The sequence below is a fragment of the Stenella coeruleoalba genome, assembly GCF_951394435.1.
Source record: "Stenella coeruleoalba genome assembly, chromosome: 9".
Classification (NCBI taxonomy): Eukaryota; Metazoa; Chordata; class Mammalia; order Artiodactyla; family Delphinidae; genus Stenella; species Stenella coeruleoalba.
Window position 1 is genome coordinate 89203074 of NC_137155.1, and position 26091 is coordinate 89229164.

The following is a 26091-nucleotide window of genomic DNA, read 5'->3' on the forward strand; positions in this document are numbered from 1 at the left end:
GCCAGCTATTCATATACGAAGGACCACCTTTGAACCCACCAAACATGGAGCTTTGACACTACAGAGACTCCTAGCCTTGGATGAAGCAAGTGGAATGTACCAACCTGGACTAAACCAGGTGAGTAAAACTACGAGGATTTAAATCAAAAGACTTTATCATTTGCCATTCAGTCATCTGCCATCTCCCTTTTCCTAAGCACAGGAGAATACAGTATAGAATAGGACATGTCAGCTTTGGCTCCAAAGATAAGAATGGTCAGCATCACCAGGCTAGCGAGCGAAAGGATATTGCTAAATGTTGCTAAAATACTTCCTCCGTTTGGTCCACAATAGTGGCAGAAATGTATGGATTTGGGGCTGGAGCCAGACTGCTGGAGTTTAAATTCTGGCTCCATCACTAGTTACTATAAGACTCTGAGAAAGTTAATTTGTGTATCTGTGTCTCAGGTTCCTCACTTGTGAACGGGCATATGAATAGTACCACTTCATAGGGTTCATATCCAAATTCAATGAGTTGTATAAAATCCACTGAGAACAGAACATGGCACAATGACATGTGCAAATAAAGGTAAGCAGTCATCATTAGTGTGATAATAGACTAAGAACAGGAGGTAATTTCTCTGTAAGATTAATACTCTTTGTCATCACCGAGACATGTGCACTGAGCAGGTTATTGAATGTGCTAAGCAACAGAGGAATATCAGGACGCAAACAGTGGCCAGTAGGGATTAGGGCTTTGTTCATCAGATCATAGGGCATGTGTCCAAGAGGGTCATAAGGCTTATGATGAGAGGGGACATGACACCAACCACAAATGGTGTACAAAACCCAGCTTATACTTAAATAGAGCTTGAGCTTTTTCCATTCTTACCAGCTCTTCAGATAAGTTCCAAAGTCCATCATATATTAGATGAAGTAGTATTTCTGTACAAAGTAACTGTCCTAAACTTCATTTACTCAAGCTTCAAGGGTGCAACATACACAACTAGGTCAGGAGTTGCTAAACTTTTGCTAAATTGCTGCTCACAAGCATTCATTTTGTTCATGTGTATCCTCACATTTTCCCCTCTCCATACTGAAGTAACAATTTTTTATTCTTTCTATTTTTACTTGTCATCATAAAAGTCTCCCTTTTTTTAACCTATTAAAGGTGAGATGACCAGAACCTCCAAGTTTAAAGATAGCTCTAAGGTCAAAGAAGGTTTTCTCTTCAATTTCTGGACAAATAATGTCTGAACATTTAATAATTCCCACTCTTTGGTTGACATTTGAAGTAACAGCTGTATATTAAAATGGCATCCTCAGGGAATAATCTAAGATGACAACTGAAATATAACTTTGATTTCCCTTGTCTGATTTTCTCCAGATCCCTTACTGGGGAAGCCTCAGTAATTTATAATCCTCTAGCTCTCCAGTAGAGTGGATGTTTGGGGCAATAATTTGCATATTTTGGCTAGCATGTCCCTATTTCATATGTAAGTAAATGGATCCCATACCAATCAGGTGTTTGTAAAATTTTATTTCATAACACTTAAAGTTATTCTGAATATTGAACACTATTTGATCTGACTAATGTAGGTTGTTCATTTCAGGGAACACTTTGGGAATGGGAATCTCTCCTCAGTTCTCCTTGGTAAAGGCAAGAGCATATCCTCTCTCTGTTACCTGAGCCTGACATTTATTTTATATTCATCAATTAACAACTTGCTAAATACCAAGAAATCAACCAATTGCCATATAATCTGCATAATATCAATCAATTTATTTTTTTGATGCAACTGACAAGTCATCATGGCATTCCTTTGACACACTACACACCTTAAGTCCACTCTGGGTTCAATATAAATAGAAAAATGAGGAGTCCCAGTAAAAGGTAGTGGAAAGAAGGAAGTTTGTATTTGCATAAGGTCAATTTGATTTCTCACATTGTGACTTTTACGTACATTTTACTGACAAACAAAATGAGCTTTGTCACTACTTGTCTCTGTGGTCTAAAAACTTGTGAACATCCTCTCAAGCTTTATCCTGTCTACATGAGGGTTTTTAAATGGTATCATGGAATCTATGATCAACAAAGAACTTAGGGCTTCCCTGGCGGCGCAGTGGTTGAGAGTCCGCCTGCCGATGCAGGGGACACGGGTTCGTGCCTCGGTCCGGGAAGATCCCACATGCCGCGGAGCGGCTGGGCCCGTGAGCCATGGCCGCTGGGCCTGCGCGTCCGGAACCTGTGCTCCGCAATGGGAGAGGCCACAACAGTGAGAGGCCCGCGTACCGCAATTAAAAAAAAAAAAAAAAAAAAAGTAATACCAGCTTATATAGAAAATAAAGAAACATATGGTAAAGAAATTACCCATGGTTTCACAATATAGAGATAACACTTAGCAACAGGTTCTATTTATGTTTCCTTTCTATAAATATATGTAATATATAGTTTAAACTAGGAACATACTGACAGTTGATAAAGTATATTATACTAAAAGTTCTACTGTATTCGTTTTCATGCCACTGCATGTACTTTGAAACATGACCAAGTAGTATTCCTTTATGACATGCCCACCCTTATTTTCTGTAACCTTTCTTCTTTTGCTGCTCAGTTGGCGTGTCCCCACTTTCTGTTATTATGAATAATGGTGCAATGTGTGCTTTTACAGACGAATCATTGTATGTTAAAATTCTGCCTTAGTATAAATTATTAGAAGAGGATCTACTTGATCTAAGGGCAGAATGTTTTTAAAGCTCTAGGTATATACTGGCATATTTCTTTCTTGAAAGGAAGTACCAGTTTAAATTTTTATCAGCAACCTATATGAGTCGATCACAGCAAACTCGTTCTCAAAAGGCAAATAATCAAACAGGATGCATCATCTCTTTTCCATCTATTCACAGGCCCTTTTAGAAATAGGATTGCCATGTGCATGGTACAAGTAAACACCCACTCCCATATCCAATATTAGGGAAATATGGAAGAAATAAGGTTGTGAGTGAGCATTGAAAGACATCAGTTTAAAGATTTTTTTGAACACCTTGAGAGGAAATGTTATTCTATGAAGCAGAAGAGTTGAAAATTCTGGGATAAGCTAATCTCATTTTCTGAGGAGAATGTCTTGGTTTGATTTCTTTCTTTCACATGACCTATGGGGTAGACAGAAAACATAAAAAGAAAATTAAGAGATGAAAAGATTTGAGGGGCGCTTGAATTTTAACTGAGTCAACCTCTCTTTGCCACTGATTCAAATAAAATGGCTTTGGGTCATTAAATCGATGGGAGGAACTATTGATTAGACTAGGAAAAAGAGATCTGTACCTTCTAAGAGGTAGAATTCCTATATGAGGAAGCTATGAACACGCAGAAACGGACACTGAAGATTCAGAGGTCAAGAATTAGCAGCAGACAGGGACAGCGGGAGGCGCGCCGTGGAAAGCCCTAGAGCTGACCTGCGGCGACTCATCCAATAAATCACGAAAACTGAGTGAAGGAAAGGGATCCGATTACTGACAAACAGTAACATCGCAGTGTAAGTCAGTCCAAAATCTGGAGACCACCAACACCCTTTTAATGCTTCATGAACCTATTTAAAGGAACTCACCTGTATTTAAGAATTAGCTGCCTAGTCACCTGGAAATATCTGATTCCTTGCGCCATGCCAGCTGTGTCTCAGAACTGACAACGAGGCTTGCTGACTTGCAAATGCACAGCTCAGTGGCCCACCAGGGACCCAGGCACTAGACGGCTTGGCTTCCCGGCACGGCACCATTCATTAAACTTCCCGATACTAAGTGGCACGATACAGGAAGAACTTTCTAGATATTTAAAAATCAAAAGCATAATCTCTTAGATTTTTGTTCTTAAGATATTGTTCTCGGATATGGTTCGGTCCAGCATCTGTGTCATGATTTGTTGTTTCCTCTTCGATTTCTTATTCTGTAATGTCACTCGCTTCATTTCCTCTTTTAGGGACTCGATGCATTTACTTCTGGGATTAGGTATGGAATACATACCTACCTCTATACATACATATCCACCTGCATGCGGCTGCTACTCAGTGCTGCCCACGTGCTGACAGCTGTTCCTTCCCTCACTGCCCACCTTCCTTTCTGCTCATCAATTCTACTTCATAACAATACCTACAACTCCCTCCCAATTATCTGCCCTTCTACACATGTTTGCTTTCTGACATCAAGTAGATGTGCATAAAAAATAGTATACATCTGTGCCTAGACACAAACAAAATATGTCTGGACTCTCTGAGGAACCTCTGTTCTGCCCCCATTTACTTAGAGAGGTGACTCGGCACTTAACTGCACAGCCTCCAAACAGCAAGTTCAGCCATGAGAGCAGCAGTGGGTTAATGTGGACCTAACGGAAGATTTCGTGGCGGTGAGGAAATTATTCCGTCAACCACCCAAAGCAAGCTTAGTAAAAGTCCCTAAGCATGTCAGTTATTTTCCAAAGCAACTCTCGCTGGATCAGTAGATGAAGCCCTTCTCCCTTCACCCAGAGACTCCTCTTTTCAGCCTCTTTCCCTCTTGTCTCTCCGTTTCCTTTTCTTTGAAGGAAAACGTTGGGATAACTATTGGCTTCTCCAACCCATCTAGGAAGGAATCATCTCTAGGACGTGCTTCCTTTATGCAGGAGACATGAGTGTGATGGGGTTACTCCCTGATCTGACCTATGTGCATGTGTGTACCAGGTAGAGAGTCACCAAGTCAAACCCCTCTTTTGAGCTCAGCACATTCACATTGTCCTTATGTATCAGCTACACCTATTCATGTGTTTGAAAACGTAAAAACAACGGAACATTTTTGTGGATTTTTCCTCTGAATTCACAAGAGAGAAGATCAGTGAAGAAAGGAATCAGAGTTGCTTCATCTGTACATCCTTTAATCCAGGGCTTTCTCACTTGTAGATAGTTACAGAAGGAAAACAAAAAGCTCTGTGCGCGTGTGTGTGTGTGTGTTTGCATTCGCTTTCGGCTGCTAAATTTTGTCTTTTTCAGCTTTGGCCAAAAAAAAAGGTTTTTAAGTGCTAAATAACATTGAAGAGAGGCAAATATAGCTAAAGCGAGTGAAACTCTTCAAACAATGTGTGATTTTACATAGGTAGCTTTGGGAATGTAGGTTATGATTATGCCCGTATATTTGCGGGTACAATAGCACGCAAATCTGATACCCGTGTTAGAGACTCGGGGTATGTATGTGCTGTCATGCTTGGTGATACTGCTGGCCCTAACTCCGTCCCACGCCTCCCAGCTACTTTGCAGAACTCTAGAAGCTAGAATAGAGTGATATAATTAAATCCACGTCTCTCTCTCCCTCCCTCTCTCTCTCTCTCTCTCTCTCTCTCTCTCTCTCTCTCTCTCCCTCCCTCTCTCTCTCTCTCTCTCTCTCTCTCTCTCACACACACACACACACACACACACAGCCTTAGATGGGGGAATGAATGTGTAGGTTTCTTCTGTTCAGCAAAGCATCTGCCCCTTCTTCAGTCCTAGGCCACTCTCAACACCTTACACTTCTTGACAGTGACTTCCCCACACACAGATTAACTGCCTTCTTCTACATTAGAAGCAGAAAAGAAGACCGCTTATTTCTAATATGATATTTAAATGTTTAAAAGCTTGTTTCTGCAATAATGAAGGCATAGGTAGAAAATTTACCTTATTATACAAATATTAAAATTTATATTGTAGCCCAAGTCAGAAATGAAATGTATCATTATAAACAATAAGTAATTCCCACTTAGCACATCGTTGTTTTTCTATTACCATATCTGATGTTTAATATTATATAACTGGTGTTACTGGAAACTCAAATTATGATTTATGAAAAAGGGGAAAAGCTTGAACTCTAGAATATTTAAAAGCTCGGTAAGTACAGCTCAATAAATCATTTTTTATTCACTCTCAAATGAAATTTTTTGGTATGTGTATATATATATATATAAAAGAATCAGTTGTTTTATATATATATTATATATATATTTTATATATTTATATATATATATTTATATAAATTATATTTCTATAATCATATTTATATATTTATAATATATAAATATATTATATTTATATATATATTATATATTATATTTATATATATAATTATATTATATATTATATTATAAATATATGTAAATTATATATTTATATATTTAAATTATATATTTATATAAATTATATTATATATTTTATATATTTATATTATAAATATAAATTATATTATATATTTTATATATTTATTTATATATATTTTTATATATATATGAATCAGTCATTATGGGCTGAATTATGTCCCCCTCAAAAATTCATGTTAAATTCCTAACCCCGATACCTCAGAGTGTGAACATATTTGGAGACAAGGGTCTTTACAGAGGTAATTCAGTTAAAATGAGGTCATTGGAGTGGGCCCTAAGGAAATTTGGACACAGATATGCACAGAGGGAAAACGATGTGAAGGCACAGGGAGAGGACAGCCATCTATGAACCAAGAAAAGAGGCCTGGAATAGACCCTTCCCTCATGGCGTTCAGATGGAACCAACCCTCCTGAAACCTTGATCTCAGACTTCTAGCCTCCAGAACTGTGAAAAAATTAATTTCTGTTGTTTACGGTACTTTGTTACAGCAGTGAACTAGACTTCACACTAGTTTTCATTTTTGTATATCCTTCGGATCACCCTCATTAGCTGTAGAGATGCAAAGTATACGTGTTTATTCTTATGTTTTAAAAAAATCGGTTCCCCACATTTTAAATAACATCATTTGAATATGTGACTTTGGCACTGCACAATCTAGGACTTGATGCTCATTAATGGTTTCACAATGCTCTCTGCATTAATCCACTCACCCGTCTCCACCCTTGGCCTCCAGATTTCCAGCAGGTGAGCTACGTTTCCCCATTACTTGATTCCTTCCACCCCCATCCACCCAACGCCCTGTCTACAGCAGCAGCAGCGGTTAGATCTGAGGAGATTCCTGTCGACTTCTCTACATTTTTTTAGACAGCAGCCTTCACAGCAGCTTAATTTATTACTCTTGTGCATCTGGGCAAAGACCTGAAAATAAAGTTGTCCTGTTTTCTGTGGAATGAAAATAATTCCTGCAATTATTTTTGCCTTGCGAAAGCGAGTGCTGTGAACGCGTGAGCCTGCGGCAAAGAGCTCTGGGCCTTGCCCCCTGTGTGACCCAGAAGGAGGACACCAGAAAAATGTTTACCTGCTCCCTGCTCTCTGGATTTCTGATGAGCTCTCTACAGATACTGTTCTTTCCTCCTGAAAAAGTCTTCTTTTCTCTTCCCTGTCTGTGCGCTGAGCAACAGCCAGCCCGCTTCGATTTCCCTGTAGGTTCCTGAAGGCTTTGCATCAGGACCGAGCTGGCTGGAGTCACGGAGAGCGTGCAGAGTTATCTCTGCTAGCAGCACTTGTCACCAGGACACCGGCGCCATGGATCCTGGGGAAGCACCAGCATCTCTACGAATCTCACAGTGGAGAGAAGGTAGCCCTGAATCCAGCCCTGGGTCAAGCCTTGGAGGCCACTGAGTGTAACAGGGTGCATTGCACTGCTGTGTCTTACTCTGGAGGAACTCAACCCCTTTAGAGGACCCCAGCTTGAGAATTGCAGCACTAAAAGTTATCATTTGCTCCCATCCAATCATTGCACAAAGACAAGCTTGAGTCAAAAATTATCTGACATGACTCAATCGTAAATGACCCCAAACACGCTTATACCGATGTTTTAGAATTATCGTTAAAACAGAAACCAAAACTATTCATTTATTTTACAATACCCAAAGAGATCCCATAGGAGGCACTCAGTTTAGGAAGAACTGGTATAATAGAAAAGAACTCTGGACACAGTCCTGACTTTAAGTTCAAGCCTGACCCCTCACTGGCTAGTGACCTTGTGCAAGTTGCAACCTTAGTGTCCTCCTTTGTAAAATGCGAACCGAACTCCTTGGGGCTTTGGTGGGGACCAAGTGAGACAATGCATGCTAAGGGCTTAGCATAGTGCCTGTCACGTTGTAAATACTCAATAAATAGCAACTACTTTTGTGATGCTCAAGAAATGCTGATGATAATAGCTAAAACCTAAAACACAAAGCAAAAGTTAGAAAGGAGGAATGCAGAAGCTTCAGGGGGAAATAAAAAGAAGGTCTCTCAACCCAGTATCTAATTAGTGCAAACATTGTTCTGTTACGCAGCCTTCCTTGATGCTAATTATTACATAGCTGTTTTGTGTGTGCACAGCTAATGAGCCTCTGAGCATGGAATTTGCCAAGGGAGATGGAAGCAGACACACAGCATGAAGTAAACTCTACAAACATTTATAGTTCCTGGTCCTCACGTCTGTCCCAGCCATTAGAAACAAAAATTTTTTAATAAGGATGGGAGTAAAACACCCAGGCGACTCTTCTTCCGGGTGAGTGTCCTGTGCTTTAACTGTGATTTCTCTATGCATTTTGGGGCAGCCAATGAATGAATGATGTGCTCTAGCGAGCCAGACCAGGACAGTTTAGTTGGACACATCATTCATTCATCAAGTCGGTACTATACGTTGAGCTCCTCTCAGGGACTAGGGACATGAGATGTGGTAACTTGCAAAGGGGCATGGGTTGTGGCTCCTGACCTCAGGAGGTTCAGGGTAGGACAAGGCAGACATGCACTCACGGCAGAGGCGGGGATGAAAGTCTTATCAGAGGAGCCAGCCCTCGGAGAAAAGGCAGCGACTCAAGGCTCGGGAAGGGCAGTCTGGCAAGTCTCATATTGATCTCTTTTCTAATCCTTGAACAAAACAAGCTCTTTTTGGCCTCAGGACTTTGAACTTCCCCTTGTTTCATTTAGAACATTAGTATGGCTAGCTGCTCTATGTCTTCAAGTCCAAGTTCAAAAGTTACCTCTCAAAGGAGCTTTCCCCAGTTACTCTGTCTAACTTAGCCCCCTTCCCTTTTGGTCACTCTGACAGTTGGCTCTTTAGATTTTAAGACCACTTACTCTAATATGTAGTTCTAATTTTAATTACTAGTTATTTATTTTGGTCACTATTATCTACCCACCACCACCACTAGAACATAGCAGTAAGAGGGAAGGAAACTTGTTTAATATCAGTAGCACCTAACATACAACCTTTACCACTGTAGGCTCTTAATAGATTTTATAAATAAATGAATAAATTGGAAACAATGCCAAAGGACAGCATGCTGCTCTCTTTCATAGCCTTTGTACTCTGAGCAGTACATTGGAATTTATCCTCCTGATTTTCCTATTGCACTATAGGTCCATATAGGTCACTGATTTATCCCTGGTGCTAACTCTAGCCTATAGAACCCACTCCATAAATACTTGCTCAATGAACGAGCTGGGTTTTACAGAATGAAATGTATGAAGTATAGAAGAAGGAGAACAAGTTCCAGGTTTCTGCAACCATAGGTGCAGAGAAATGGACGTCTAAGAGTTCATGGCCCGTTCGGCCGTCGCTGGGAGTTTGATGTGGCTGAGGCAGAGTATACGGGCAACGCCAGGAACAAGGATCCAGCAGGGGCCAAACTGGGTGATCACGTCCTGCTAACGAGCCAGGATCTGATTCTGTTGCTGGTGGAAGTGAGGATAAAAGAGGGATTTTAGGAAGAATAAGTGGGTCTGAAATTCATTACCTTTCTTAGTTAAGAAACTGAGATGCCCATGTTGAATAGATACAGGGGTAGGAGCTGTACATAATGCAGGAGATCTAGAGTCAGGCTGCCTTGTATTTAAGTCCTGGCTCCTCTGCCTATTAGCTGTATCACCTTACGCTAGGCATCTCACTTCTCTAAGCCATAGTTTCCTTATACATAAAATTGGGGATGATCATAGTAACTGTTTCACAGAGTTTTTGTGAATATTCAATGACACAGTGTATGAGCAATGTACCCAGCTATAATCAAAACCTACTAGGCTCTCATGAAATATTAACTATAATTACTATCATTGTAATCACCATAATTCTTTTGCCTGAAAAGCTGCTGAGGGAAACGCCCACCTCAAGAAATCCATTTGGAAGGAAGGAAACAGTCTGAAAAATATTGCACATTTATCAGGCATTTTTACATAAATGACTTCATCTTTACAATAGTGCTATGAGATATTCATTGAAGACTTTAGTTTACAGAAGACAAAACAGATATTCTAATAAGAAAGTTGCAGAATTAGATTTTCTCACTTCAAGAACAGTATCATGGATGGGAAATAAAATAGACATTCAAAGATTTCCACAAGCAGAATAAAAAAGAAATGAAAACCTTGAGGCCAAACTGAATAAGAGTGTTTCCCTCTGATCAAAAAGAACAAAATCCCCATAAGATGCCCCAGGCTGCCTCTTTCTGGTCAAACGCAAGGGCAGCAGCCATCAACCCCATCAGGGGTCTTAGAGGGGAGGGAGCGCGTTCCAGGCTGGCCTACAGTGGGATTCTGTGCCTTCACCTCTCTCAACACAGTTAAAAGTCTCTCAGCCTAGCAAAGCTCATCCACAGAGGGCTGCATGCTCATTCCCAAGGGATGTCAGAGCCCAGAAAATAGAAAGAAATGTTGGGGAGCATCTTTTATCTTTAAAAGAACTAACAAAAGAATCTACTTAGCGGGAGAGAATTGAGAATGCTGGGAATATCACTTTACTGACCCCCTTTCCCATTTAATGATCAGTTGCTAAACGCTGTGTCCTGCACACAGCTGAATCTCACACTTAAATGGTTGCTGTCCTTTTGATCTTCAAAGATGCATTGCCAAACCTGAGAGGGCTAGGAAATCATCCAAAAAGAGAGAGCAGCGACATGGCAAAACTTCTAGAAATAGCTGGGAAGAACTAAAAGGAATTAGGGTTATCGAGAGCAGGCAAGTTTAACAAGGACTTGGTACCAGCAGAGCATGAATTGGTGGACAGGACAGCAAGAGGGATTAACACTGTTGCCTGGACCACCTGTGCACAGACGTCCATCCATGTGCTTCTCCCTCTGCCCACCCCAGAAACCATTTGTGAATACCCTTCTGTCAGGCAAACTTGGAAGCAGATATATGCCAAGCTGGCCTGTCAGTATCAAAAGGAGTTTCACAATACTTCACAGTATTTATGTATCTTGTTTATAAAGCAACTAATAATTTCCAGGTCAATGATAGCTCAAGATTCTAGAACGGTCCAAGATGATCATTAGCCTGTATCATTTGTGGCACCTATAGGAAAAATCTCAGTTCACCTAGGTGCCTTCCACACAAGCCCCCACCTGGGCCTCATCTTTGACTCTGCACTCTGGTGATCGCTACCAGCAGCCCGCTCCCCTGGGCTGTACCTGCTCCCACAGACAGCACTGCCTGCAGGACCACAGCTTCCCCACAGAAGGGCCCATCCTGAGTCCCATTCAGCTCGGCCATCTTCTAATTCTACAGTGAGTCCATCCTCCAGGGGGACCACTGAGAAACACTTGTGGCTTGGAGAACAGTTATTTGCCCTCCGAAGGGTTCTCTGCTCTGATCTTTGATATAGCACTGTCAGCCCAGACTGGCCACAGCTCAGTTATTCCTGTGCATTATTTTCAAACTGAAAAGACTGAAATGACTCAACAAAGAATGACTGGTGGTTCCAAGAAGGAAAGACCTAACTCTCTCTACAGCTGGGTACTCAACTGGTCCAATATGATTACTCCGGGCAGCTTTCTCTCCAAGAAATGTCATCAGTGCCTCTTCTAGCCCCACAGGAGAGAGGGGTAGGTCTGATGATATACTCCAACACATACTCCCTGAAGGATCACTTACTAAAGAGCAATTCAAATCCCTTTCAGCTTCTCTTCTCATACTTACAGGCAGAGTTTGGAAAGTTATAGACATTTCCCAGACGCTCTTACAACAGAATTTTATATGTGACCTACTTTCTACCATGCAGGCACTCTTAAATGAGTCTTAGAGGGAGAAGTGAACAAGTAGAAAATAAGGCCAAATTTGGGGATATTGGACATTTTGGCAAGAAAAGAGGTGGACGTGTCTGGTTTTAGGGGTACAGGGAAGGTGAAGTTTCCAGTGTCCAATTCTTAGTATTATATGTGCTGAGCAGTGGGTAATTTCAGCAAGAGGGTCTCTGCTATATCAGTCACGTATGGTGTGATTAGACATTTCTCTTGAATCTTTTGCCTTCTCTGCTGTATTGATGGATCCAAGTCAAATCCTCTGGCCCTTGTAGAGATTCTGTGAGCGATATAATACTCTTCAATCAACCCCTTTCTGCTTCATTAGTTAGAAAAGATCTTGCTGCGGCTAAAAACTCTGACAGGTATGGGATTTTCTTAATGAAAAATTTAAATTAATGCTCTCAATCTCTTTTCCTAAGAAATTAAAATCTCAAGAGCCCACACAATTGCTCACCAATTTCTCCCTGCCGGATTCTGGCAGCAATTAAGCAAATTCCAGTTGTAACCTTTCAGTCAATCAATGACCTTCCCCAGAGCAATCTGTCCCCATCCCCAGGAAATCTACATTCCAATTTTGCATCTTTCAATTCTTATGTCTACGTTAGAATATCAGTAGTCTCCCTTCTTCTGTGTATATAATATAGAAGTGAAAGACTAAAACCTCTCTTCAGATTAAGTGGGATTCCAACACAAGAGAACCTTTAGATAAGGATTTCCAAACTGATATCTGGTATCACTGAAAGTGTGGACCAAGGCTAGAGAATAGAGTTTGTACAATATTGACACAGCCATAGGAAGGACCACTTCTTTACCTCAAAAGGTAATGCTGTTAGAATGGAGTGTAATGAATTTTAAGACAATTTTTAACCAAAGCAAGTGAGATATTTAGTAATTTCCCAAAGTTTAGATGGCAATTCTAGATATTAAGTGCCTCCTCTCCCCAAGCATGTCTTTTCTGTTTCCCAGTACTTTATTTTATTTTAATTGGAGTATAATTGTTTTACAATGTTGTGTTAGTTTCTGCTATACGATGAAATGAATCAGCTCTATGTATACATATCTCCCCTCCCTCTTGGACCTCCCTCCCATTCCCCCCCCACCATCCCGTCCATATAGGTCATCACAGAGTACTGAGCTGAGCTCCCTGTGCTATACTGCAGGTTCCCACTAGCTATCTGTTTTACACATGGTAGTGTATTTATGTCAAAACTAATCTCCCAATTCATCCCACCCTCCCCCTCTCCCCCTGTGTCCATGCGTCAGTTCTCTCCTCTCCCCAAGCAAGTCTTTTAATCTTTTAGCCTTGTTAATAATCAAGTCACAACGATTATCCCCCAAGGGGGATGTTGTCCCATCTTTCCTCAATTTCATGCTGGGTTGTCACAGCCTTACCAACATCTTTCTATTCCATTCTAAAATTTAAAAAGCATGTTTTTCACACTGAAAATCATGCAGTTTGCATATTGATCCACTACCATTTCCCAAAACAAGAGGCCAGTAACTGAGCAAAAGAGTTTTATAAAACAACAAAAAAAAACAGACAAAAAAATCCCAGAACCTGATGATGTGTTTCATGAGAAGGATAATGATGTGTGGCGAAAAAAAGGTACATGCTAGCTATAAGGTCGGTGACTGGGTTTAAAAAGGCAGAATAATGATGTCAAAAGAGCACAAAGCCTGGAACTGATTCTGCTACTCAACAATAGGGGGACTTGGATGAATCACTGATTTTTTTTGTCCTCACTTGTTACATGAGGGTCCCATCAATCACAGGCAAGGTCCCCAGATGCTCTACCATGTAATGAGTCTAGGAATTGAGATTTATCTAATACTACCAGAGTTTCATGAGTTTGTAAAACCTAGTGGCAGCACGGTGCGATTGAAAAGGCAGTGGGTCTTCTGAGTCAGTCTGACTTTGAATTTGAATCCTGGTTTCAACACTTACAAGCTGTGAAACCTCGGGCAAGTTGCTTAACCTCTCTGAGCCTGTGTTTTCTTATATATAAAGTAGGATAAATAAAATACACTACATAGTGTTGCTTTGAAGCTTAAATTAAGCTTCAAGTTAAATTAACTGATGAGGTAAAAAGGAAAGAAATTGGGTGATTTGTAGAGACGTGGATGGACCTTGAGACTGGCCTTCAGAGTGAAGTAAGTCAGAAAGAGAAAAACAAATATCGTATATTAACGCATATATGTGGAATCTAGAAGAACGGTACAGATGAACTGGTTTGCAAGGAGGAAATAGAGACACAGAAGTAAAGAATAAACGTATGGACACAAAGGGGTGAAGGAGGGGTGGGATGAATTGGGAGATTGGGATTGACATATATGCACTAAGACGTATAAAATAGATCCCTAATGAGAACCCACTGTATAGCACAGAGAACTCCACTTCGCTGTACAGTAGAAACTAACACAACATTGTAAAACAACTATATCCCAATAAAAGAAATAATAAAATAAAATAAATTAAATGATGAGGAGTGCCTATGACAGTGCCCGAGTCAAAATTAGCGGGTTCCCTACCTCCCTCTGTCTTTTTCATGTCCTGAGCTAAAATAGGAGAAAGCATTGATGACTTATTCTTTCCTGAATAAAGGAAGAAACTAATTTATTATTGTATAACTTTGAGAAAAATTTGCTTAAATGACTTCTTTACTACAGCTTCCACCAGTCTTTGGTGGATCTAGTGTACAAAACCTTTTTCTCCTCTTTTAGCATTTATTTATTTTACAAATATTTATTCAGCACTTAACTATGTGCTGCTCCGTGTTCTAAGCAAAAGGGATACAGTGGAGAACAAAATAGACCAGGTCCCCATCCTCCTGAAACTTATGCTCTGGGAGATGTCTTTCATAACAGTTTTAGAAATAATGTCCTAGAAATTGTCTTCTTCCATTTGGGCATCATCCTGCACGTCAGTACTGGGCTTTACAAACCTCACCTTCTCCTCTTTCAAAGGAAAATAAACTCATGGAGGTTACCTTATACTCATATGAGATTAAGTGAGAAATCTGCAGGGTATAAAAGAGAACATGAATTTAGAGTCAACCAAATGTGGACTCTGTCATTTATTAGAGACGTAACCCTGGGCAAATATTGAATAAATTAACCAGGGTTCCTCAGTTTCCTTCATACCACTATTTACTTGCAAGGAAATATGGAATTTTTATGAGATAATATATGTAAAACACTTAAAGCAAAGCGTGAGATTAGAAACAGAACAATACTAATCATAATAGAGATTCCATCTTATTACTTGTTTTTCCATTGATCAGAAATAAAGGAGCTATCTTAAGTGCAGAAGTTCACACAGGGAAAGCTGTAATATCCATTCATGATTATTTGAGAAAAATGGTATAAATATATATGAAACCCACACATGCCACCTGTTACATTTTACTTAAACCAGGAAACATATGTCATGGAAAGTGTGAGTGAATCCCATTAAGAAAATCTTCTATCTGACATGTCTCCCTAGCTCAACTCGTAGGATAAGATATTCTTTGTGCAGAGTTCCTGGTGCCAAAACAGGATTCATAGAACCCTCCACTGTTGAGAGGGAAAAGGTTAGTTTTAACAAAGGTATGTTATGCACAAAAAGAAGAGTACATTTTAATGACCTACGAAATGCATAACTGGTAATGTTGTGAAATACAGACCTCAGGGTAATTCCATTTTCAATTAATTATCTACCTTAATTTTTGACATAAAAAATTACAGACTGTCTACACGCTTGAAATATTTTTACCACTATTTTTCAAGCCTGAATCAGACTTTTAACCTTCATTACATATCACTAAATGGGAAATGTAAAACGGTGAACTATTTACCAGTCCAATTAAAAAGGAGCCACACTTAATGTGTTTATCAAATATCCTGAGGAGTCTTTTTTAATCACGTTCCCATTTTGTCCGATATATTCCAAGCTTTTCAACATTCTCCATGTTCACCCAGCCCCACCATCAGCCACCACCTGCTTAATCACGATCCCATTTTTTTCCTCCCCATCCATTAAGCTGCAGTTTCTCTCACCGCAGGAGAGAACAAGGATGGCATGTGTGCTTGTGTGTGTGTGTGTGTGTGTGTGTGTGTCTATGAATTTCACACTAGAGCAGTAAGTCTCAATTTTAGTTGACACTGAAATCTCCTAAAGAACATTTTAATTTTCAAAATGACTGATGCTGATTTAGTTGGTCTGGGTTATACTTGGGTACTGGGACTTTTATAAGTTCCCATAGAAAATTGTGTGTGCAGCCCAGGTTGAGAACCACTGGACTGGAACATAGAGACGTCTTCAATCCCTTTTCTTTTCCCACTCTATATTTATGCTGAAGATGTTGGTTCTCTGACTAGGTTAAAAATCAATTACTTTGAAAACTGTATCTGTTAGTTCTTCCACTTTGGGGACTATCTCACTGAATAGATAAGGCCACTGATTTCCATTAGATCTGTATAGTTGCCTCCAGATGAGTGACATTTGTACAGCTGGCACACGAACTCAGTGCACTGACCCTTGCCCCACGTCATGCCTTCCAAATATGCACTACAATCAGCAGAGGCTTCCATGCTCTGGAAAGAGCAGCCTGAATCCTAGACATTCACCTGCAGGTCCACCCTGCTTCTAGCCATCCTGAAGTTGGAGGTAACCATTTCTATGGACCACCTCATCAGAGGCTAAAAGAGTGAGGCCTGTGAAAGGGGTCCTTCCTGACCATCAGTGGCAAGTCAGCCAATCCTCCCCAGTTTCTGGGTATATTCTTATATTCATTTATTATGGATTTCATCTTCATTTTTCTGAGTTTCTCCTTATAATTAATCTAGCTCGTATGAATTTTCAGGTCCATTTTAGAATCAAAAATGAGCAAAGGCCAAGGAGATATTTTAATGCAGAGTTCACTGAGGCCCACTGTATTCATTTGCTAGGGCTGCCATACACCGAACCAAAGAGTACGTGGCTTAAATAATAGAAATTGATTTTCTCACAGTTCTGGAGGCTAGAAGTCCAAAATCGAGATGTCAGCAGGGCTGATTTCTTCTGAGGCCTTGCTCACTGGCTTGTAGATGGCTGTCTTCTCCCTGTGTCTTCACATGGTCTTCCTTGTGTGTCCGTATGTGTCCTAATCTCCTCTTCTTATATGCCAGTCATATTGGAATAGGCCCACCCGTATGACTTCATTTAACTCTAATCTCCTCTTTAAAGGCTCTATCTCCACATACAGTCACATTCTGAGGTGCTGTGGGTTAGGACTTCAACATTTGAATTTTGGGGGAAATAACTCAGCCCATACAACAATGAAATAAAAGAGTTTAACACCTCTTTGTCTTCCCTCAGCTGGGATTCTATTCGTATGAAACCATGGCCGTGATAATTGGTTTGGTTTACTTTCTCCAGCATGAGAGCAGAGTCTGACTGTCTGGGAATGGATAGAAAGATAGCTCTGTGTAATTCTGAAATTCCATGATAAATGTAGATGGTAAGCTAATCTAACTAAACAAATATGAAGGCTCTGAGAAAAATATTAGAAATACAGCGCCTATCAAGTTATGTGGTAGAAAAAGGAAAAAATATAAAATAATTTAACTGATTTCATGAAAACTATATATGTTGATAATCTAGGAGAGCCTTGATTTTTCATTTTCAGCCTCTTGATCTTTCTAAGTTTGTCCATACTTGTCAGGATGTAGTCCTGATTTAGGGCTTGAAATATATAGTCACCATGCAGCTGTCTTAATTGGCCTGTTTTGCTAAGTTGTTTATTTGTGCAAGGAGACTGTTCCTATCCCCCCATCTGTGCAGAGGACTTCAATTTGAATTCATCAATTGCCTACTGAAAAGTACTTGCACGATGCTCAATATATGAGCCCTTCTCAGTCTCCTTCTAAAGGTAATTCACCCAAGATTTCCTTCTGGAGTTTGCACATCTGAAGATCCTGCCTGAGTCCGTCAATCCACTCAGATTAAAATTATGGTTCAGGGGCTTCCCTGGTGGCACAGTGGTTGAGAATCTGCCTGCTAATGCAGGGGACACGGGTTCGAGCCCTGGTCTGGGAGGATCCCACATGCCGCGGAGCAACTAGGCCCGTGAGCCACAAGTACTGAGCCTGCGCGTCTGGAGCCTGTGCTCCGCAACAAGAGAGGCCGCGATAGTGAGGCCCGCGCACCGCGATGAAGAGTGGCCCCTGCTTGCCACAACTAGAGAAAGCCCTCGCACAGAAACGAAGACCCAACACAGCAAAAATAAATTAATTAATTAATAAAGTCCTACCCCCAACATCTTCTTTAAAAAAAAAAAAAAATTATGGTTCAAAGGCAGGAACCTACCTTGAGGTTTGGGCTTAGTCAGTTTGCCACAGGGCTTGGAGATGGTGACTGTCTTCTGACAGTCAGCGTTGTGGAGGGCTCGCTTCAGGCTTCCAGTTCTGGTCTTCAAGGCCGTATTCAGATCACATTCTCCCCAGGCCTGGAACTGGTATTTGCACTCCGCTAGAGGCAGGGTAGGACCAAACAGAAATCTGTGAGTTCCTCTTGGAGTGCCATGAAGATAGACACTTTTGTTAACTTTTTGTAGTGAGGTAATTGTAGGTTCATATGCAAGAAATAATACAGAGAGATCCCATATACCCTGCACCCAGTTTCCCTCAGTGGTGATATCCTGCATAGCTATAGTCCAATAGCGCCACCAGGAAATTGACGTGGACACAGTCCATAGATGTTATTTAGGTTTCCCCAGTTTCACCTGCACTCATTTGTGTATATGTACGTGTGCACATTTAATCCTCTGTGACTTTATCACATGTGTAGGTAAGAGTGAGTACCCCCACCGTTAGTATTCAAACAACTTCTAACACAAGGGTCCCTCGGGTTATCCTTTTACAGTCAGAACTTAACTTTCTTCTTCCTTTCCTACCTCCTTAACCCTTGGCAATTACTAATCTGTTCTCCACCTCTGTAATTGTGTCATTTTACGAATGTTATATAAACGGAATCATACAGTATGTAATCTTTTGAGACTGGCTTGTTTTGCTCAGCAAAATTTCCTGAAGGTCCATCCAAGTTGTATTAATCAATAGTCTGTTCCTTTCATTGTTGAGGAATCCTCCATGGTATGGATGTACCCCAGTTTGTTTAACCATTTACCAGTTGAAAGATTATCTGGGTCATTCCCAACTTTTGGTAACCGCTAAAGCTGCTATATACGTTCATGTATAGGTTTTTATAAGAACATAAATTTCCATTTCTCTAGGATAAATGCCTAAGAGTGAAACCACTGCATGGTATGGTAAACACAAGTTCAGTTTTGTGAAAAACTGCCATACTCTTTGCCAGTGTGGCTCTACTGTTCTGTCTTCCCATCACCAATGTATGAGTGATCTAGTTTCTCTGCATCCTCGCTAGCAATTGATGTTATTTCTAATTGTAGCCGTTCTGATAGGTGTGTAGTATATAGTGATGTCTCTTGGTTTTCATTTGTATTTTCCTAATGGAGAAAAGATGGTGAACATCTTTTCAGGTGTTTATTTGCCACCTATATATCCTCTTCAGTAAAATGTTTGTTCATGTCTTTTGCCCACTTTCTAATTGGATTGTTAGTTTTGAGAGCTCTTTATATATTCTAGGTATAAGACCTTTAAGACACACTTTTTAGGACATTTTGCGTGTAGTTCTTTAGGGTACCCATATAGAATTTAAGATCAAATGTATCTGAATTTCACCATGCCTTTATAGAATTTACCTCCATTCATAAAAAGTTATAACCCCAAAGGTTGTAGAGAATGAAAAAGATATAGTACGTATATTCATTATCCTTCTCCATTGATCAATAGGCTAAAGCACATTTCTGTAAACCAGTGAGAATATTTGGGGCATTGTGTCCCACTATGGCTGAGAAAGACAAAGAATCTAGAATGTGAAAAAACAGGCAATTTGGGTGTTCAGTGGTGGGTTTAAAGTTGGAAGTGTGAAAGATTCCTTCTCAAATAAGGAGATGAGGTCAGCATGAAACTGGCAATAGTCAGTGAGAGAAAATCTGTGAAAAGTGGCTCATAGTAGCCCTGCTGGATCTGGTAAGTAAATCTATGAACCAGTGTGGAGAGTGGGGAGGGAAAAAATAGAGAGAGAGGGCCTGGAAGTAACAGAAAGAGATCTGGAGGAGGAGGAGAATAAGTAAGAAAAGAGGAAGGGAAGATCAAAGGAATCTAAAAATAGAAGAAGGAAAGAGAACACTGCTAGGAGGGATCAAGGGCATATTTTCTGTCCCTTTTGGTAAGATAGTGGCCTCAGTCAGGGACTATTCTGACACGCCCACCGAAAGGAAACATGCAGCAATATCCGGAGATATTTTCAGTTGGTGCAGTTGGTGAGGTGGGGAGTGCCACAAGAAACTAGTGGGTAGAAGTCAGAGATGCAGTTAATTATCCTACAATGCACAGGACAGCCCTCCCTCCAGGACAAAAAACTGTCTGGCCCCAAATTCTGGTAGAATTGAAAATGAGGGACCTGGGGTTAGGCGAGATGCTTGGTTATTTTGCATCTGATAAAATAAACTTGTTAAAATAATAAATAGAGTCAACCTCAAAAAGATGCTTGATGGAAGAATGACAGAATTATCTCAGGGTGGACAACTAAATGACTAGGACAGAAGGGGTGGGGTTTACCTCCAAATTGCTTTTTCCAGTTGCAGGGGATCTTACATCTCTGGGTCTTCATGGTTTGTTTACACTCAACTCCGGTCCGGGTGCCCTCCCGGGTGCCCAGCCCACAGTCCCCACTGGTGGGCACACACACACTCCACTGCCATTCTCCACAGTCAGACTTCTTCACTTTCTTTTCTGAAAGGGCGGAAGGAAAAACAATCAACGTCCAGAAAACTCTTTAACTGCTAGATATAACCAAGTTAATTCCTGAGCTCCATAATTGCATGGTTGTGCTTTTAACCTCTATCTTCAGTGTCCAGTAAAGAGTAGGAACTCGATAGGTGTTAGCTGAATGGTTGAATCAACCAATGACCAAGAGAATGGAGAAAGAAACCTAAGGAGCTAGAACTAATATTCATTTAACTCTTACTATGTGCCAGGGACTGTGCTAAGTGATTTGCTGACATCCCCTTTTAGAAGCAAACATTTCTGAAAAAGAGAAGATGATCAAAGTCAGTTAAACCTAAAAAATGATAAAATATTCTTTGAGAAGTAACAGTTGTCAGATTAGCCATTTCAATGCATGTCAGCGTTCCTTTCTCTGTCTTATAGGTGGAATAGCATAAATTAAATGTGGTGGACCACAGATGTAATAGACTCTCAGCTCCACAGCCTCCTTATGACATTGCGAGTGACACAGAAAAGGTGCTTTATCCTCCCTAAGCTTCAGTTTCCTCCTTTGTAAATATGAGATAAAGCAAAACTTGCTTGCCGGACTCTTTTTGAGGAAGAGTGTCAACATAAGTAAAACACTTGATTCCTGGTCAATTTTCTGTATGTTGTAGCTGTTAATATGATCATTATTATTTCAGTCAATAGTTAATGATCACCACCTATACTTCAGGACTTAGAGTGGGGGGCGGAATCAGAGGGGATGTCACTTAGGTTCCTCTAAATACTTGGAAGGAAGGAAGTGGGGAAGAAAGGAAGAAAGAAAAGGAGGGAGGGAGGGAAGGAGGGAAGGATTAGATGGATGTTAATCAGTGAAGAGCTTTGTGTTCATAACCGTATTGCTTACCTGGTTTCTCTTTCTTTCCTGCTTCAGCAGTATCCACAGCTGCTAAAATGAAGATAAATGCCAGGAAGGCAGCTGCAAATTTCCGACGCTGCTGCAGGTACTGTTGAGTCTGCATTCTAGGAACAAACAGAGAGACAGAAGAAGGTGGCATCAACCTAAGTAACTATATATAGTCATCCTTATAACTCCCGACAGTTCGCAAAAACAGCCATGGTGTTGTAGCGCACGTGGATAATCTGAATGGACACGGTGAATGGATTACCTGTGCAGGTATATGTTTGCTGTTATCTTCAGAGGCATCAGTAATGACCAACATCTCAGATTTTTTTTATCGTTTCCATCATCATGATTATCTTATCATCATAGTTCTATTATTCATTGGTCCACTGAAGAGTAAAGCCCAGAACAGAAGAGCTAGCACACCTTCGATCTATAGCAAAAACACTTCTAAACTCACATGTGCTGAAAATCCACTAAATTCTAGGATGGAATGAAGAGTTTACACTTACTCATAATTTGAAATTCTCCACATTTGATATGAATAAAAATCCCAGGATAACATTATGAAGACTCCCTTAGAACTTAAAGTCATTTGCGACAGCCTAGTGTCAGTATGATTGCCTTGCTGAGCAAACTTGGGAAGTCTCAGTTCAAGCCCCAGGACAGCCCACTTCTCGAAGCTACACCAAGTCACTGGCTGCAGCAACTCACCTGGAAGCCCTTTATCTCTATCTGGTATGTTCATGGTGTTTTATACTTCATATAAAAATGACAGGAATAACATATGGTCATTAACTCTGAGAATTTTTCTTCCAGAAGTATAGATTGTATAGACTGTTTAGATAATTTTACATTCTCATGAATGTAAACAATGAAACATCACACATATAAGGGATTGAGATCACTCTATTCTGCAATTTGCTTTTCCTCATTCAAACACATCTATGAAATGATGTCCTTGTCCGTGAATTTTTCCCCCTTTCTGTGACATTGGAAATGCTATCCCTTATTAGTGTTTTTTTAATTGATGACTCTAGATTCCATTGTATGGATGAAGCATATTTCATCTATCAGTTAAAGTTAGTATTTTGGTCATTTGGTCCTTTCAATGAATCTTACATCCTAAATAGCTACTCAGCATCTCCATTACTTTCTAAAATCTAAAATGAGGTGTTTTGTTCTTCCTCTTAATGCTAAATTTTTATAACTATACTTCACTGATGGTCAGACAGAAGAGTTCCTACTGATGCGGAGACTTTTCCTATGACTCTCATTGGACATGAACTATATGAGAAGCCGATCTGGATGTACTGGTTGGCAAGCCTTCTCAGAGCTGAGTACCCTGGTGCACCTACACTGCTATACATATATGACTTAGCCATGCGTCATTTACAATTATTAGGTGTAATGTGAACCAAGGTGAAGGTCTTCTGTTGTTTTCTCCAAAGGCTGTCCAAGAACATACTCGCAGTGACTAACCACTTTGGTGGCAGAAACTTTTCATCTGAACTTTCTTAAAGGGTAAGTTAACTTTTAAATTCAGAACTTTAAAAATTTAACATATTTCTTTCCAAGTTGGAATACACCTTTATGTTTCACAATTACCTTTGAATACCTGAAATATTTAGATTGTGAATTAGATGAGAATTCAGAAATTTCCATCATGAAAGCACAGCTCTTGAGAGAACTTTCTGGCCAAGCAATGGAGAGATGCTTGCAGAGCCTTGTAAAGAAATGTCACTGAGGAAGCATGGCCACTTGGCAGAAACAGAAAGAACTCTTCCATAAATAACACACACCCACAGAGTTATTAATAGAAAGGTGCTATTGCTGGCTATTTTAACCTCAGCATTTCTAGCCTGACATTGCCAAGTTCTTACTTTTATAATTATTTCCAAAAAGCTTTCTCTCAATCAAGTTAAATTCACTTAATTTCAAGAAAAAAAAATCCCACATGGGCCAGAATTTCCTGACCAAAAATTTCTTTTGAGTCATAGAATGGTCTATTAAACAAGTGATCTTAACTATAGTGGGAGCAGAGAGGAAGGAAGGAGACAGGAATTGGGATGAGAGCTGGTAGAACGGAAGTGCACTCTAGTCTATGTTATTTCTCCTATTGATTCAGAAAAATTCAGAATCTTAATTAGTGGGCAAGCGGTTAATTTCAGCTTTTAGATGTTCTAAAGAAAAATGCATGCAATTCCATGCGTACAGGGAAAATGTGTAAAGTATGTGATCAGCAATAGGTGTGAGTTGGAGAATCTTCTCAACCTCTTTTCCCTTCCCTCCTGTTTTGCCTACCATTCTGTTTAAGCCTCTATTTTGATAGCTTAAGTTTTTTTGGGTAGAGCAAATGAAAAAATGGTTATTTAAAAGAGGAGAATAAGGGAGTTTAGAAAAGAGATGACTCAAATTATCCAAAAGCCCAAGTAGCATGCTGGTGCCTTGGTACCGTGGCAAAACCTTGGGTAATTAAACATGTGTAGATAACAGTTTCCCTTGCTTGTGGTATTTGCATAGTTGATTATTTGTCCTTAGCATCAAGCAAAGGCCAAAGCATCTGTATATGGTTTAACCCTGCCTGCTATCCAACAGTTGCTAGATGAGCATGGAGGCAAGAACATTGACCTTAAGGAAGTGGTCAGGATCATGACTTATTTTTCACACGGAGGGAAATAAAACAGTGGCAGAATAAGCCTTGCTAAGTCAGCTCAGTTCTTTTGAATAATTTACTTATTTTCACCCCCTCCTACTGCCATCTTGTGTTGAGCTTGCTCTGACAGATTTAATTTCATAGGGTTTAACGGTTAAGTTGAAGACTACCCTAGATGTCTGTTGTCTGGAAATTATTGTTGAGTTATCTCAATCACTAATAAGTATGAAGTTCAGGGTTTCCCCTGAGTTGGTTTCTGAAACCAACTCAGGGGAAAAGTGTTAATTTATTAAGTCCTGGTCACTTCTATGGAGAAATCGCTGATGAAAAGGAAAAGAGAGCTCTCCTTTCCTTTAGCATTTTAATAGGATCTAGAATTTTTAAAGATGATTAACATCTCGTGTAAACACAAAACAAGAATGCTGGAACCTGTCTCTTAGTGATCTGTTTGGAATGACTAATATAGGATTTGAGGCAGAAGCTTTGGCTTAAACTTCAGCTCCACCATATAATTTTTGGAATGTTCTTGGGCAAATCACAACCATTTGAACCGCTGTTTTGACATCTACAAAGTGGGTTTGATTATAACAACAACTTGAGAGGTTTATTGTGAAAATGCAAGATGTAGACACAGAGCTAACCCAGAATATCAAGAAATATATTATTAGTTGTTGAATAAAGTTAATTCACCCCTACACTCGTATTACTTACTAAAAGAAAGTACTTCTTTTTATTAAGACATAACAAGCATGACACTTTAAGCCGTCTAATATCTAAAATCAAAAGATAAAAATTTTAAAAAACAAAAAAGGAGACAGAGATATGATTTAATGCCAACTAAAGATTTGTTCAGCTTTCTAAGGATACAAATTTGTTCAGCCTTTTGACTTCTTAAAAAGTTAAAATAAACTCAAGGACCTTCATGCCCAGTATTTCTTTGGAGTTCGCTGAAGTAAAGAGATTCCATGTTGAGAATTAGGGAAACTGTTGATGTAATTTAACGTGTATGAAATGAAAAAAAAAATCTAACTTTGCAACTGCATTTTATGCCTCTTGTGTGGTGAAACTATTCTACTGCCCTCTTTATTTCAAGTACCTAGGATAGGAACCCAGCACTTAGTTGCCACTCAGTAAAATTTTTGCCAGCAAAAATTATCGCCAAAACATGGTATCAAACAGAGGAATTAATATTCATGCTAAAATGATGTCTCAGCCCTTTGTCTATACCATGGGATATAAAATTCACTGAAGAAATTGGGCTGCAAACAACCAGAATCTAAAGCAGTTTCATACATACAGGAATGGTCAGTGAATGATTTGCAATGCTTCTGCACCATATATTACACATCATCAGACTTTTCTAGATATTTTGTGATCTACGTGCCTAAATTTCTGTGAAAAAGTATATTTTTCCTTTTTATAGGTCACTTTTTTTCATTTTCACCAACTCTTCTTCAAGTCGGAATCCTCATATTGATTTATTTTCAAATGGTTTGGTCGTTGCCTTAGATTCCTAAAGTCTCATATAAATAGCCATTATGTTTACAATGGAATCTTTTGCTAAATCAGACCTTCACTTTGACCTTGTTAAGCTTATTTAAAAAACAAGCCTTGAAAAGAATGTGTCTCAAGCACGTGTGTGCATGATGACCTCAGGTACACTCTACTCACACCCCAGGAATGAGTTCAACAGTGTTCCACCTTTGATTTTAACTAAGTGCATTATCAATTAGGTGGATAAAGAAGGACATTCACTTAATTTTGTACAACTCAATAGAAACAGGCAACTTTAAGGCT

General features: G+C 39.7%; 1 protein-coding gene and 1 long non-coding RNA gene across 3 annotated transcripts in view; one reads left to right on the forward strand and one right to left on the reverse strand.

Moving 5' to 3' along the window:
* Positions 1 to 26091, reverse strand: part of PTN (pleiotrophin) — a 95040-nt gene that overhangs the window by 1358 nt on the left and 67591 nt on the right. For both annotated transcript variants that reach the window (XM_079931324.1, XM_079931323.1), the window contains exons 2-4: positions 21642 to 21757; positions 20585 to 20758; positions 18252 to 18413 (exon numbers count right to left, since the gene is read on the reverse strand). In XM_079931324.1, coding sequence (XP_079787450.1) covers positions 18252 to 18413; positions 20585 to 20758; positions 21642 to 21756 — 451 coding nt within the window. In that variant the 5' untranslated portion in view covers position 21757. The remainder of the gene's footprint in view (positions 1 to 18251; positions 18414 to 20584; positions 20759 to 21641; positions 21758 to 26091) is intronic.
* Positions 386 to 21760, forward strand: LOC307191330. The gene is made up of 5 exons (XR_013829704.1): positions 386 to 568; positions 7341 to 7491; positions 8244 to 8415; positions 21176 to 21268; positions 21672 to 21760. It is a non-coding gene; the product is annotated as an uncharacterized lncRNA (long non-coding RNA).